General features: G+C 41.8%; 1 protein-coding gene across 1 annotated transcript in view; it reads right to left on the bottom strand.

Moving 5' to 3' along the window:
* The window catches only part of Fras1 (Fraser extracellular matrix complex subunit 1), a 471,233-nt gene that overhangs the window by 39,268 nt on the left and 415,696 nt on the right, over window positions 1–16,269 (bottom strand). The window contains exons 41-45 of the mRNA XM_023703303.1: window positions 13,918–14,164; window positions 12,276–12,620; window positions 10,622–10,782; window positions 10,095–10,242; window positions 2,458–2,663 (exon numbers count right to left, since the gene is read on the bottom strand). Coding sequence (XP_023559071.1) covers window positions 2,458–2,663; window positions 10,095–10,242; window positions 10,622–10,782; window positions 12,276–12,620; window positions 13,918–14,164 — 1,107 coding nt within the window. The remainder of the gene's footprint in view (window positions 1–2,457; window positions 2,664–10,094; window positions 10,243–10,621; window positions 10,783–12,275; window positions 12,621–13,917; window positions 14,165–16,269) is intronic.

Raw genomic sequence — 16,269 nt, 5'->3', positions numbered from 1 at the left:
GGTTAAAGGGAATAGATAAGTCACAGGTTTTGCCCCTGAGCACATATATTTGAAGATGTCTTATTCAGGTCTATGATTAGACATGTCTGAAGGTGAGCAGTGAGGCACTGTTTGTGGTGACACAGGGTCAGGGAGTTCCTGGGGCAATCGCTGATGTTCTTCATGGTCTACTGCTGGGGTACATGAATGAAATATAGCAGATTCATACCATGAAGTACATGCAACAGCCAGAAACAGAAATTTAGGTGTGTGAGGTGAATAAAAATATTGCAAATACTAAAAAAAATTGTAAAATTTATTATAGTAAAAGACACACTGCGATTAATTCCCCTCGAAATACTCCCACTTGTTTGAAATACTGCCCATCATCTTGCTATCTGTGAAACAGTTCTGGAAGTTCTCCTTTGTAAAAGGTGAAGATTTATGCAATCTGAAGAGAAACCAGAGCCCTGGAAGTCCTGTTTTGTGAGTATCTTTAGTTGCTCTGTTGTGGCTGCCTCTATGTCCTGAATTGATTCCAACATTTACATTCCATGGTTCTTTTGACTTTGGGGAAGCATTAGAAGGTATACAACACTAGATTTGGTGAATAAGATGGATGAGAACACACCATAAGGTTTTTATGAGTCTGCTTTCCTTTGGATGCCATTTGCCACTGGCATTCACGGTATTTCTGATCACACTTCATAAAGACACTAATGAAAAAGCACATCCAGAACTGCTTAAGAAAGCGTTAAGAAGATCGCTTCTTGGCCTTTTGGCTAAGATCAAGTGTAGAAAATGGTAAGAATACGTAAGTGCTTGAGGGAGGGAGGTATTTTGTGGGGCTCAATGGCAATGTGTCTTACTATAATAACTTCTAGATGTAAATATACACTATTATAGTTTAATTATCCTTTGTACACACAGAACTTAAAACATAATACTGAGTAAACACAGTAAAAGATGGAAACATTTATAACACATTAACATTTTTTACCACTTAAAGATCATACACATAAAACAAGCATTTTTTTAAAGAACAAATACAAACCAAGAGACACACATTAGATACAGAGCTTGATGGGTGGGGCAGGGAATGCAGCTGGAGGATGGGAGTAAGAGTGACATGATTATCAGTGAGCCTAAGGCAGGCAGACTCGGACATGCAGAGTGGATGATTAAAGCAACAGGTGCAATCGACTCGATCATCTGAAACTCAGAGTCAAAGGAGGGCCTGGGATTCTCTACTGTTGATACCCTTGGCCTTCGCTGAGGCTGCAAGCTTAGGTTCTGAGGCCACCATATTTAGGGACAAGGAGTTCCTCTGCAATGTGTGTGGCTTCTCGCATACATGGCCAAGAGGACACTCTGGACCTGACTGTGTCCCCCACCTGCCTTTCTGGTCCAGCACCAGAACACACGGTTCTCTGGGAGAGGGGCCCAGGTATCAGAGAAGGGCCTCTTCTTCTCCGGTTAGTAACATCAGTGGGATCTCTTCATCTGTAACAGTTCCAGACTGAGGGGAGGCCACAGTAGATTCTGTTAAGTCCCAAAATATTGCATATCATCTGAACTTCTCAGCTCAGTCAATGAATTGTGTATTTTGTTGAGAGTGGGAGATAAGACAACAAAATGGAATAGATGATATTATGAAGAATATTATCAATTAATAAGGAAATTCCAAAGAAGTTCCAAGTTTGTTTTTTTACTTGATTTTTAAATTTTGTGCAGTATTGGAATTTTAGCCCAGGGACTTTGCACTCAACTACTTCCCTTAGTCCTTTATTTTTTTCATTTTTGTTTTACTTATTTTGAGATAGGGTCTCACTAGGTCACTTTGGGGCTTGTGTCTAGATGTCCCCCAAAGCCTCATGTAGTCACAGGTGTGGCTCTTCAGAGGTGGCTGGATCTAGAGTGTATGATGCTGGGATTGGTTCATGGCGCAATGCTGGGGCTGTGTGCTTACTAAATCAGTCCACTGACTGGGTTGGCATGTTCTGGGTGTGAGTGCTCCCTGTCCTAAGTGTGGAGAACAGGCAGCCTACATAGAAAAAGAAGGGACAGAAAGGGGCTTGTCCCTGGTCCCTTGGACTTGTCATTTGCTTGCTTCGGCTGTCTCCTGCTTTAGCATGAATGATTTCTCCTGTGTAGTGCCCCTCTACCATGCTACCCTGCCGTGGAGTCAGCAGACTATGAACTGAAACCTCTATGAACTGTGAGCCAAATAAACCTTTCCTCCTTAACTTTGGATGTCAGGGATGTTGTCTTAGCAATGAAAAAAGTAGCCAAGACAGTCACTAGGTTGCCCTGGTTGTATACAAACTGTTGTCCTCCTGTGTCAGTCTCCCAGAGTACTGGAATGGCAGCTGCGTGCCATCACACCTAGCAGTTTGTTGAATTTATTTTACTATGGACAAATACAGGGTGACAAGGAAGGAGAGAATCCCCTCTTTCAGCCCCCACAAGTCCACTTACTTTCTCCCCTTTCAGAAACATAATCCGTGAAGAGTCCGCATTTCTCCTCTCCTCGAAGTCCTCCGTGGCCCGGGCCGAGTGGCTCTGTGTATAGCACCTCACAGAGGACTCATAGCTTAAGTCCCCGCTCCGGATGATAGGAACGTGTAGGATGCCTTCCTTCTCCTTCACGAGGAGCAGATCCTTGGCAAACTGCATACTTGGCACTGCTCAAACAGACAGAGAGGTGGGGCACCATGAGAGCCAGCAGGCACGAGGGCCACAGCAGAGCCCCCTAATGGCCAACGTGGGCTGACAAGTCCCAGATGTGACATGGATTTCAAGGTGTGGTCATTGTTCCCAGGATGGGAAACTGCTCTCATTCTGAGGATGATTCTGATAAAACAGAATCAATCACCTTTCACCTGCCTGCTTAGCTTGCACCCATCAGCCCACGCAGCCAGAGAATCCAGGTGAAGGAATGGAACAGGCTTAAGAAAAACTGTGACCATGACCTGAGTACTCAAAAGGGCTCGCTTTCCTCAAGAGGCCACAGGCAGAAGGACAACAGCATGTCTGGTGACAAATGGCCACTCGAGTTGGTTCTCGGGTACAGAGGGATGGGGTAGGGGCATCAATAGGGAAGAGAGCAGCTCTGCTGAAGGGGCTCCTGGCTTTGGCCTCCAGATCTCACTTTCAAGTGAAACCAGAGATCTGGATATTTTTCCTTGAGGTTTTCTACTAAATTTAAAACTAGCAACACAAAAAGTTAAAGAGAAGCTGTACATGGACCAGGATTATTTGGGTCTAACAAGCCCACCCACAGGCTGACTGGCCAGAGGGCCTCTGGCCTGTGACCTTGGCTACAGAATTACCTCTTCTTTTACAATTTATGGCTTTATTCCACTTGAGGAAGGCATCATGGCCAAACTATAGGTAAAGGCAAGTCCTTTGGAGTAAACAGGCCTGAATTTCTGTCCCTATTACTTACTAACTATAGAGGACAAAGGACAAATGGCTGATATTGGGGCCGGGGAGATAGTTTGGCAGTCTAAGCACCTCCCTGGCAAGTGCAAGGACCCAGGTTTGATCCCCAGGACCACATGCTGTGCCAGTCTTGTGCCGAGTTAGCCACCAAAACTGGGCATGGTGGTGCATACTTGTAATACCAGTGCTGGGGAGGCTGAGACAGGAGAATCACTATAAGTCCAAGCTGTGTAGTGAAACTCTGTACAAAATAAATAAAAATATTTTAAAAATTGCTGACGTTTTCTCTACTTGGGCTTTTCCCACATATCAACTGAAGGTTATTAGTGTCTGAGAGCATTATTGAGAGATTTGGATAGAATGAGATAATATACTCACGTGTTACCCTCAGTACAGTATCTGGTTTATAGAAGGTGCTTTCAAATTTTAGTGGGAATTAATATATTATGTTTTATACTTGGCCCCCTAGCTTCAGGCCTCTCAGTATGAAGCATTCTTTTTTTCTCTTTACTTCCTACAGTTATGCTCTGTATGCTACTGTTATACTCTGCAAGAAGATTTTCTTTCAGGCCCAACATTTTGTAGACTGCTGATTGTGATTTTTTTCATGAACAATGAAAAAAGACATATATCAAAGCTTCCTGAGGGGGAATTAGCCTTTAGAGCCACAGGAAAGCAGCCCTAGAGCCGTAAGCGCCTATTTCCTGACCGCCTTCTGGACGTGCCCAGCCAAACCTGAAAGGAAGGAACAGGAAGGGATATGGGAGCTGCGTTTTGCTCTGCAATTGCAAAGGCAGGGAGCTCTGGTGGCTGTCACTGTCTCTGCTCAGAACTGTGGGCTCCAGCAAACATAAAGCCACCCTGTCTCCTGAACTAAGCCCACCGGTTACCAGGCATGCTTAAAAGGACAGAAGACACTCTTAAAGGATCACTGCTCCTAAACGAAAACAATGACTTTGGTACAAAGGCCTGTATGTTCATCAGGTACAATGGTCCGTTATCTCTGCAGAGACAGAGACCACTGCAGAGATAACAGACCATGGCACAGGAGGGCCACCTTAAAATGTAGGTGGCAGGGACATCACCCAGCACTTCTCTTAGTGTGGCAATACTTAGGTTTCCTCATGCATTAGTCAACCCCAAATTCCTCTTGAGTTATAAAAGACACCCGTTTCCTCCTCTTTAACAAGACATTCACTCTAACTTCTATTCTTTTACTGCAGGGAGGAGGAGGGGAGAGAATGAGAATGAATGGATGAATACAGGACAACAGGGTGAGCGTGGGGCCAGATCTCTGCACATCGTGTTGTGGTGTAGGTCAGGTACTGTGCTGAGGCTTTCCCATGGGTTAATGTCATTTCTCAACCCTACAGGGCAGTACAATTTCCAGGAAGAGGTAGCACTTGCTGCAGAGCCCCTCTCTTTCCACACTGATGGAGTACCTGTAGGTACAAAACAGCCCTCCACCCTGAAGGTGCATGGGCTTGCACTGGGCATAACGCGCTTGCTACCAGCACTCCCAGGCACCGTTACAGTACAGGGCCATATCACAGCAGCCTCTTGATTTGTGTCTTTCATTCAGAAACAGACAGGGGACTCTGCTCTCCAGTACTCTGTGACTCACCTATGCTGAGCATCAATTTTAGGCGTGGAAAATGTTCCATAAGCACTGTAACCCTGCTAACCTTCTTTGTAAAGGACAAAGTGGATCTAAATACTGCTGTGTGGAATGATGGGCTCCTCACAGGCAATGGATACGGCAGGGGTTTAGAGCAGTGGTTCTAACAAGTGGGGGGTCGCTTTCACATACAGAGGAGGACAGTGCTCGATTGGCTATGTGGGCTTATTTGACCTGTTCAGTTAGAATTGCTCATGCCAGTGACAGGGTCTAATTCCAAGTACCAGAGCAGAGGAGGGAGGTGAAAACCTAGAATATATTCTGAGATGAACTACTTAGATCATTTCAGGGCCCAAAATCAGCCACACAGAAAACATGGAAGGACCTAACTTTAGGTCAAAAGGCTGCAAGTTCACTTTTTATGTGAACTTGAGTGATGGATAACATTGGACCTAATCCAAAAAATGGGCACTTGAGATGAATACACAATTCTCAGAGGAAGAAATACAAATGGCAAATAAATACATGAAAAAGTGTTCCACAGTACTGGCCATTTGAGAAATGCAAATTAAACCACTGAGATACCATCTCACCCCAGAAAGAATGGCTATCTTAAAGAAATCAACTGATAACAAATGCTGAAGAGGCTGTGGTGAAAAAGGAACCTTTCTCCACTGTTGGTGAGAGTGTAAACTGATACAACCACTATGGAAATCAGTGTGGAGACTCCTCAAAACACTAGGACTGGAAATCCCATTCAACCAGCTATTTCCCTTCTGGTTATCCTCCCAAAAGAACATGTTCACCCATGTTTATAGCAGCATAATTTGCCATAGCCAAAGTTTGGAAACAACCCAAATGTCCATCACCTCAGGAATGGATAAAAAAGATGTGGCATTTTTATACAACAGAGTAGTACTCAGCCACAAAGAAAGAGAAACTCAAAGCCTTTATAAGTCAGTGGATGCAACTAGAGGCTGTACTCATAAGTGAAATAAATCAGGCCCACATGTGTAAATCTCGTATTGTCTCCCTAGTGTAAGAACCTGAAATAATAAATAAAACCTGAAAGGAATAATAGAGTAAAACAGAAAGAAACTGAACTTAACATAGGAAAATAGAGGATAAAATCATGCAAGTATATATATTGTACTAATAATTTCCATCAGTTTTTTGAAAATAGCAGTTAATAGGTAGAATTTTCACCTTGACTAACTATATGTTGATATCTGTGATCTAAGCAACTCCATCGAGAACAGCAATGTGTAATACAAAAATCATGCTCGAATACCTGACATCTTGGTCTTCTAAATGTGTACTGTTTCTAATGTCTTACCGATTATTATTATACTCCTGTTAAAATAAATTTTTAAAAAAGTAAAAAAAAAAAACAAAGACAAAAATTTTGCTAGTCTTCTTTTGAAAATCTATAACATGTATTGCTGTACATTACCGTGTTTCTGTGTTTGTATCTGGTATTTGTTTTTGCTTTCATTTTTACTCTTCAAAATAAAATAAAATAAAAACAAAAATCAGTACAAAACCCAAACACTGCTTTCTAGAGGGCAGTGGCCAGCTGAAGACACAACACAGTCAGCGCGCTCGGATGGGAAAGCAGCAGGCTGGACACACACGGGAGAGAGCCACATTCTAACGCTGACTCCTTGACCTCCCTGTCCTTGAATCACACACAAATCATTCAGTGTCAGTGTCACAAGTTGGAGAACTAGTGTGAGGATCTGGGGTGATGCCTGCCAGAGCGTCCCACCCTAGAATCTCAGGAAATGGACTCCACAAAAGCAGGCCATTCTCTGGAAGAGGCACAACCAACAGAATCAAGCACTGACTACTATGATGGGTTCCTAAATTTCTTTCCCTGGGCTAAATTCTTGACTGGAAATATGTTGTAACTTTCCCAAAAGATGAGAAATATTTTGTTTAATATATTTGTTTTCCAAGTTTGTAGCCCAAGTGCCCATTTAGTGTTAATAAGTAGGGATACCCCATCACATAAAATGAGGAAATGTACTGAGAATAATAAAATAAAATACTGAGAAAAATTTGAAGAGTATCTTCTCTTTTGAACAGAGGGCAATGAGGAATGTATGCATTCCTGAAAATGCACGGCTTAGCATCACAAATTACAGATATGTTAGGAAGAAAATAAATTAATGAGCAATAAAATCTACTGTGTACCAGAGACTATAGTAAGTATTTTCACATATACTATTTAACTTAATCCATACAACAGTCTTGTAAAGTAGGTATTTTCATTAAGTAGAGATGAACAACATGGGGCTTAGTCACTTTTAACCTAAAGCTGAAGAACTGTGATGTGTGGGAAAGTGGTTACATTTTAGGACATCCAATGTCACACTCACTTGCTAGTTTATCAAAAGGGAAGTCACTATCCTTTCATATAAAAAGATCAACTAATTTCTTTGATGTTTTTCTTCTCTTTTCTTTTTTTTTTTTTTTTTTTTTTGCAAAAGAAAGAAGCATCCCATGGTGTGTACTACCATATCAGCAAAATGCAAAAAGAATGCAATTAAGAATGCACTTCAGAGCCTTGGAATCGTGCATATCCCCTGGACTTCGGCTAAGTGCATTCACTTCCATCCTCAGTTTCCCTGTCTACAAAAACACAAGTAAAAGCAGAGAAAGTTTAGAGGATAATCTGGACACTCTTGTGATACAAAATACTATACTGTTATGATTTACTCCATTAAAGTCATCATATTGTGAATTTTTTACAAACTTAAGTGTAAAACTTAAGACTATAAAACTCCGGGAAGGAAACAGAAAGCCTGGGTAACCTTGGGTTAGAAACAGTTTCTTAGCTACAACACAAAAAAGTGTGATTGCGCATAGAAGGAGTGATTAAGTGAGACCGCTTCAAAATGAAAAGACACTGTGCTTTGAAAAACATTGTTAAAAGGAATAAAAAGACAGCAGTGGACTATGGTAATATATTTGTAACACACAAATCCTTGACAGAATGTACAACAAAAGCGAGAGGAAAAAGATTTAATTAAAAATGGGGACACATTTGAATAATTACCAAAAAGATAAATGGATGGCAAAAGTAAATGAAAATATCTCAGAATCTTTTTTGGGGAAAGCATGTCATTGTATCCCTACCAGAATATCTTCCAAAAATCACAAAAATCTCATGGTATCAAACATACACTTACTATACGATCAAGCAACCCTACTTGTTAAACATTTACCTCAAGTGAAATGACTAACTATATATACTGCACAAAAACCTATATGGAAATGTTATAGGTGCTCTAGTCAGTTACCATGCCCAAACCATGAAAGAACCAAAATGTCATTAAATCGGTGACATTCACACAGTGAAAACTCCTCAGCAACAGATGGGATGAATTATCCAAAATAAGATGCTTGTGTCCACATACACACACACATAGGTATGGACACAGATATATACAAATGTGCTTTTTCTCCTGAAGAACACATGCTTGAACATATACCTGTACACATATATGTGCATGTGTGCACATACACACACACACACCATACCACACATTATATGATTCCACTTATGTGATGTTTTACAAAAAGCAAAACTTCAGAGATAGAAAATAGACACATGGTTCTAGGGCTTGGGTTTGGAGAGTTTGACTCCAAATAGTTATGATAGAAGCTAAAGGCTGTTTTAAGTGTTCAACATCTTTCTTGTAGTGCAGAGCACATCACTGTATATATCTTTCAAAACTCAGAGAACCACTCATGTAGGAAGGAGACCTTTCATTTACATGTTATGCCTCAGTTAACCTGGATCCAAAATAGGATGCATGTGTCCACGTATATACACACATGTATGGACACATATATATGAATGTGTTTTTTCTCCTGAAGAACACATCTATGAACATGCACCTGTGCACATATGTGCGTGCATGCATGCGTGCACACACACTAAATAAAATGGTTATTTCTAGTACGGTGGCCCCAGGGATTAGGAGAGAAGGCTAGGAAGACCACATTACTTTTTCTTTTGGCCATCTGTATTTCTTACTACTACACAGATGTCACGAATTACTTAGACATGGGACTAAATAAAGACATTAAATACTTTTGTGCTGGGCTGTTTCTCTTGGGATTTTTAGCCCCCACAAGCTGAGTCATGAGGTTATGAGGCCAGCTGCTGAGATTGTTGGGGAAAGTCCTTTGCCTCAGGTGGGAAATATGGCTCCATTTTCTCCACCCAGTTCTGGAATCTACAAAGTGCATTCTAAAAGTCGGACAATTCTAGTTTCAATCCACTCTTCCTAGGAAGTGACAGTCTTTCCCTATCCATCCGAGTTCCTTAAGTCCTATTTTCGGCAGTGACTGAGTACTATTCTTCTGCAGAGCTCCATTCATTCCTGCATATCATCTTCAATGCTGCCAATATTAGTTTCTTGAAACAAAACTCACATCGCTCCCCTCCTTAGACGCATGCATGGCTTCCCTTTGTTTATGAAGCCTTTTGGCTAGAACAGAAGGTCTCCTAGGCCCTGACTCCAACTGTCTTCTTGTTGTAATTCTTTATTTATCTCCTTCAATACTCAAAGCAAAAGTAAGCCTTCTGCTGTTTCCCAGATATGCAAATTTCAATATTTTATATTTTGTATATATCTTTGCATTCGAAATAAGTTTTGTTTACCATTAGCCAAAATACTATCATTTCTGAATATTTTGTTTACTGAAGTCTAGGGTCAAGTCACAGCATTACTCTTCAGTTTTCTCTGCTCCCATAGAACTAGATGTACAGCAACAGCACTCATTTATCAGAATATACTCTCATTTTCTGTTTAAGGGTAGGACTTCCCAACCAGACACTGAGCTTCAATACTTACATATTTCTTTCTGAAATATATGGTAGAACATCATCACCATGAACAGTTGTCTCCCCCCCACCACATGCATGGATGTACGCAAACATGTATTTATTGGGTGAAAATATAGAACAGTCAATGTCACATGCATAGACAGTACAGAAAAACAGAAACAGATTTTTGAGCTGACATCCTTAATCTCTTACCATCTTGGAATGTGTCATTAATTGCAATGACAGCCTGGGAGGGTCTGGACAGTTCGGCCCCTTGTGCTGAGCTGAGGAAAACCACGAACGTCTCTAATCCTTCAATGACTGGATATTGAGTGTCATCCAAGATAGTCAGGGTGCAGTACTGGGGAAGAAATCAAAGCATACTTCATGGAGGGCCAACTACCCAACAGTCACTTGCTTTAGGGACATGAGGACACAGCTGGCAGCTTATCTTTTGTTGGTTGTCTGAAGGCAAGTGTTTTTTAGATTCATAAAATAATTTGTCATATATTTTAGGAATTTCTAGGTATTTACATAAAATACGTGTAATTTTTATTCTACGGCTATGCTATTGGGTATCTGATGCTAAAAAGGCCCCTTGGAGAGTTTTAAGGAAATGCCCTTTCATTTGTGTACTTACGTTTTACAGAAAGTACAGATAGCAGGCAAGCTGACCCAAGACCACACTAAGAGAACCATTAACTCATGACTCTGCGGTGCTTTGGTTGCTGTAGACTCACCTGCTCCGTCACACCTGGCCCAAATTCCACCTTCCTGGAGCTGGGGACATAGTCAACTCCTGGAGTAGCAGAAGCTGGGTCAGAGGGCCGTGTGGCACACCAGACAGAGGTGAAAGTAGAGAGATCTGTGCCATGGCGGGTGACTGGAATCTTCACTGTGCCTGCAGGTGAACAGGAAGGGCTTGAATGGCCAGAAAATCAGTGGGGTTTCTGGAACACTGTTCTCGCCGCAGTAGCTGCGACTTTACCCCACTCAGTTTACTTGGTCCAACTCAGTGGGGTGTCCTGAACCTCTCTGAGCACTGAGAGCTGTCACTGAGCCTCTTGTCCCTGACACTGGGAAGACATGTAGAGGAGAGCCTCATGTAGGTGGTCCTGCAGGGACAGCCCTTCGGGGAGAGCTGTCTTAACAATGCACAGGAGGGGAGAGGCGCACACTGAGAAACAGCTCAAGCCTCTTTCAGGAGAAGAAACTCAGAGACGAGATCTTCAGCTGGAAAATAGTCAGTAAACATCTAGGAGACTACAGGGCCTGGGGTTGAATGTTCCTAATTAAATGTTTTAGCTGGGTTGATTTTCCTATTTCATCCAAGTGATGCACACATCATTACTTAAACCATATTCAGCATGGTTATCGCTTATCTTAGGAATGAGGCTCATCTTCTGGTCTACTGTGACAACACACTTTGTAATATCCTAAAGATATTTAGCTACTTTCACAACAATAACAACCAAGTTCAGGGAAAAGCTGACAGGAAAACATCAGGGATCAGCACATTCTTGCAGCCTCGATGCTGGGAGGTGACGTGCAGGCATGGAAGGACATTTGGAGTATGGATAGGAAAGCATGGTGTAGCCAAGGGGCAGGGTTCTAAGGTACCTCTGCCACTGTGGGAGCTGCACGACCTCTGGTCATTTATCTGAACTCTCTGGTGGGCCCCAATCTGCTCTTCTGCACAGTTTCGTCTCTTTCACAGAAGATGTGGTAAGCATACATGAAACAGCAGGCATGGTTCCTGATCCAGGATACCTTCAAAATATTAGTTCCCACTATAGCTTAGAATCCTTTCAAAGAGGTGAAAGGCCTTGATCTGGCTTAGGTCAGCAAAGACTCAGCACCACCAGTATCCTTTGTGTCAACAGCTTACAGAGACTTTGAGACCCTAAAGTAGTCACAAGAAGGAAGGAACCTGGACTTTGACACACTGTATGGAAGAGATTTTGCCCATCAACTGCTTTGGGATAATACCTAAATGGGAACGTTCCACTGTGTTAAGACCCTGAGGCTTTGGGGCTTGTTTCAGTAGCTGGCAGGACACTAAAATGAGCTCCATCCTCAGCAGATCACATTCTCTTCATTCACAAACCCAAATGCTAAGCACCTTGTCCTTACTGTGGACCCCAGAGGTCAGTACAGGCAGGTCTAAGCCCAAACTCTCTATGCCATCAAGAAGTAGGGCAAGAGAAGTAGATGGAATTTTGTATTTTACTTCTTCCCTTTCCTGGTCTCGATGCCTAGCAATAAGTAATGCCTCAGACCAACGAGAGGTATCACTGAGGAACGGTATTTCATCATCTTGTAATGTAAGAAGAAAACTATTCAAAAAAGGGATCAAGAGATGGGAAATGGGTCTGCAGAGAGGCTGCACGTTACCTGCATCCTCACTGACAGTGAAAGCTGTGTTGCCCAGGGAGACAGTGGAGGCATCGTTGGGACCACTGATGAGTACTCTGGCTGCTGCCACCTGTCCAATGCGGGCATTGCCAGATGCATCAGCCAAGACAATTTCAAACTCCTCTTCCTCTTCATACTCGCTGTCATCAATAATCATGACATCGCAGGTGGACATGGTGACCCCAGGCCCAAGTATCACACGACTCTCAGCAGACATTCCTCTCGATTTAAAATCAGAGCCCGACTCCAGAGCATAGAGGCTGCTTCCCATAGCCGACTTAGGGATTGTGTAGCAAACTGCGGACACAATGCTGCTCGAATCTCCTGAAATACAAATGGCAAGAAATCCAGGCTATGTGAATGAGACATCGAATTCAACTTCTAGAATCTGTGTTAACTTAACAAGCTTGGCTCATGTTATTACTCTATCTCACAGTAATAGAACACATTCTATTATGTGGTACTCATTTCATTACTGTGTCTCTTCAAATTCTGACAGTAAACCTCTCTGAGTTGCAGTTTCTGTAAAGTTTGTGGTATAAACCACTTGGGAATTTAATATACCCCCGATCCTTCCCACAAATAACTTAAAATGGATTTCCTCTTCTGTGAATTTTGTGCTCTGTTAATTCCCAGGACTCATTGCCCACCACAGAAGACCACAGCGGGTGGAAAGATAAAAGACACACTCGGCACTTTAAGAAGTAAAGTAATTGTGTCCTGAAGGGAGTGCCAGAAGTACAGTTCACTGCCTTTCTGAATAAACTTCTGCACTTTAATTCCCCGAGAGAAAGAGCTTGCTTAAAAAAGAAAGACAAAACGAAACAAAACTTGCCTCTGTACAAATGACTTTACTTATTAGTTTTGCCGTCTCCTTTGGTGACAACCTGCCCTGGGCTGGCTTGGCGGCCCCCAGCAATCAATGGGGTTTGCTTGTTTGAAAGCAGTAACACCCAGAGTTTGTGTAATCTATAGTATTTGTTATACTGCTACCCAGTCAGCAGATTCAATAAAGAAACATGACATTGTCATTTACCGTCATGTTGCTTTGAGTGGGGATTTCATTTCTATGAGTTTTAAAGTCCCAATGTTACAAAATAATAAATTCATAATATCTTTGTCTTGCTTTTCAACCTCTCAAGAACTGCCCTTTATTTCTCATACACAGTTTATTTCTCATCTGATTTCTAAATATGATACAGGGACTGTAACATAGGGAAACCTTAAGGACATTTGCTATCTTTCATGAACTAAGGGTCTTATAATTATAACTACCCTCCTTGACCAAGGTTACTAAATGTTTTATGGATTGGGTGATGAAGAACATTGAGTTCATGAATAATTTGCAAGGCTAAATATAACCAGTCTTCTAGTCTAATTTCAGAATAAATGGATCTCTAACTAATGGTGGTTTTCTGATAGTACTCAATTCTGGGTGGAATTGTCATTAGGGTTGTTCTGTGGATTAAGTCAATAAATATTATATATATATATATATATATATATATATATATATATATTTGAATTGAGTTAATATGCTATAAAAGCACCGAGCACATAAAAGGGATCTCATGACTATTAGCTATTTTTACAGCTCTTGTCACCGTTGGCACCAACAGACCTTTTCTTTCAATAGGTGCAAATAGAAAGCCAGCACTCTCGTTGACCCGGTAGGTCTTCTTATCAAATTCTAAAGTAGGTTCATCCTCAGTGTCATTGATAATGACCTTCGCCTGGGTAAACTCCCCTAACAGGGCATATGCCGGCATGCTGAGCTCCACAGTGAAGCTTTCAACATTCTCAAACACATCATCATCATTGATGACAATGGTGCAGGACTTGGTGTCCTCTCGCTCATCAAACTGCACCTGTCACAAAGGAAAAAACAAGAGTTCATTTGTGCGTCAGGGGCCCCTGCCTGGCTTCCCAGAACACTATAAGGAAGAGCACAGTGGGTAGAGAATGAACTGACGTGGCTGTTTTTTTTTTCCTTTTGTATTTTTAGAGAAAGGTCAACAGGGTGTTCAGGGTCTCACTACTAGATTAGACTGTAGTGATCTGCCTGTTTACAGCCTCCCAAGAGCTGGGATTACAGGCAAGCACCACCATGCCCAGTCTCAATTGCTGTCTCAGCATGCCGGGGGGGGGGGGGACAGGGCCAGGAGGGCAGGCCTGGGGATTTAACATCCAGCCCCTGCACCTGCTTGCAGGTGCTTTAATCTGCTGAGCTATTTGGCTGGCCCTGGTTTTCTATTTCTGACTCTGCTGTGTTGCTGGGGACACCTGGGCACCATGTCCTGTTCTTATGTCTATTGGGGCTTATTTACCTTATAGGGACACAAAGGGCAGGGCCATCTCCCATTGGATGACTACAGACAAACATGTCACAACTCTTGAGGTCCTGTTCTATCAACTCACCTGGGAAGGCAAAAGTCATAATTGGGTTTTTTTTGGTGGAACTGGCGATTGAACTCAGATCCTTGTGCTTGCCGGGGAAGTGCTTATTCCACTAAGCCATCTCCCCAGCCCCAAAAGTCAGAATTTGATGACTCAGTTTTTCTTTTCATTAGGTGGGTTTAGTCAGAAAGATCTATGACCAAGGAGTATAAAGTTCTAGTCTCACGTTCTGATTCTCTTACTCTTCATCAGCTAAATAACAATAGTCTCATGTTTTTTATATTTATTGGAAGGATTAAAGAAAATCATAAACAGTGAAAGTGCTAAAATATTTTAAAATACTATAGTGCAGGATATTATTGTTATCCTGACCATATTACTTACATAATTACAGTGGACTGTATCTCATTGCACTGAATAATGGACTTTAAATTCCTGGAAAGATAAATCCTTTGCTATTAAACTGGGCTATAACTATAACATGAATAAATTTAGCTTGATACAATACAAATTATTTTATATTGTGAACTTAAAGGGAATTTTTCGGTATTACTTTGTCTAAAAAGGAAAGGAGGGGCTGGGAAGATAGTTCGGTGGTCTAAGCGCCTGCTTGGTAAGTGCAAGGACCTGAGTTTGATTCCTGGTACCGTATGCTGTGCTGGCCCCAGAACGCTGGGCATGCCATGCCGGCCACCAAAACCAGGTGTGGTGGTGCATGCCTATAATCCTAGCACTGGGGAGGCTGAGACAGAAGGATCACTACACGTTCGAACTGCATAGAGAGACCCTGTGCCAAATAAATAAATAAGTAAATAAATAAATAAAAGATCAAAAATAAATGAAAAGGAAAGGAATGGAGGGAGGAAGAAGCGTGTGAGGCTTCAATTAAAACTAAGCATACAGACTTGCTCTGAACTTACAAGGCAAGAAATGGGCAAAAGGATCTGGACTGCCCTTTGTGAAGTGAGACATCTGACACGAGGGTAAAAGCCATAACCCTTTTACAAATCTGAGAAACACATAACTTTAATCAAATAGAAAATTATTAGTACAGTTTCTAATCAGTTAATCAAATTATGCTTTTAATAGGCTTAGTATTTAAAAATATCTCCACAAAATTGATCTTTTAATAGACTTCTATTTAAGATCAAGAGCACATCGATAGCCCTTTGTCTTTCTTTGGAAAGCACAAGAGCATGTGCTATCTTATCTTTCTGCTGGAAGACTCGAGCTTGTCTGCTCTCTCCTGATTCCTCACTTACACTGGATACAAGATGCTTATTAACCTGGGCTTGCTGATTGCTGAAAAACTGAATTAAAGGATACTGCCCACTCTCATTTCTAGAAATTTATTTTGCTAAATACATAATGAAATTATTTTGAATATATACCTATTAAGTGTAAAACACTGTGTCCTACACATAGGTGACAAATAGTGTCCTTTAAAGCAGTGAGCTGGCTGGTGAGATGGCTCAGTGGTCTAAAGCACCTATTTAGAACAAGCTTAGCAAAGCACAGGGACCGCGGTTCAATCCCCCAGCACCACATGCCAGCCAGCCCTGCCCTCAGGCGGGCT

The sequence above is a fragment of the Octodon degus genome, unplaced genomic scaffold, assembly GCF_000260255.1.
Source record: "Octodon degus isolate 3935 unplaced genomic scaffold, OctDeg1.0 scaffold00168, whole genome shotgun sequence".
Taxonomy (NCBI): domain Eukaryota; kingdom Metazoa; phylum Chordata; class Mammalia; order Rodentia; family Octodontidae; genus Octodon; species Octodon degus.
Note: the sequence above shows the minus strand (reverse complement) of the source record. Positions and strands in the feature narration are given on the sequence as shown.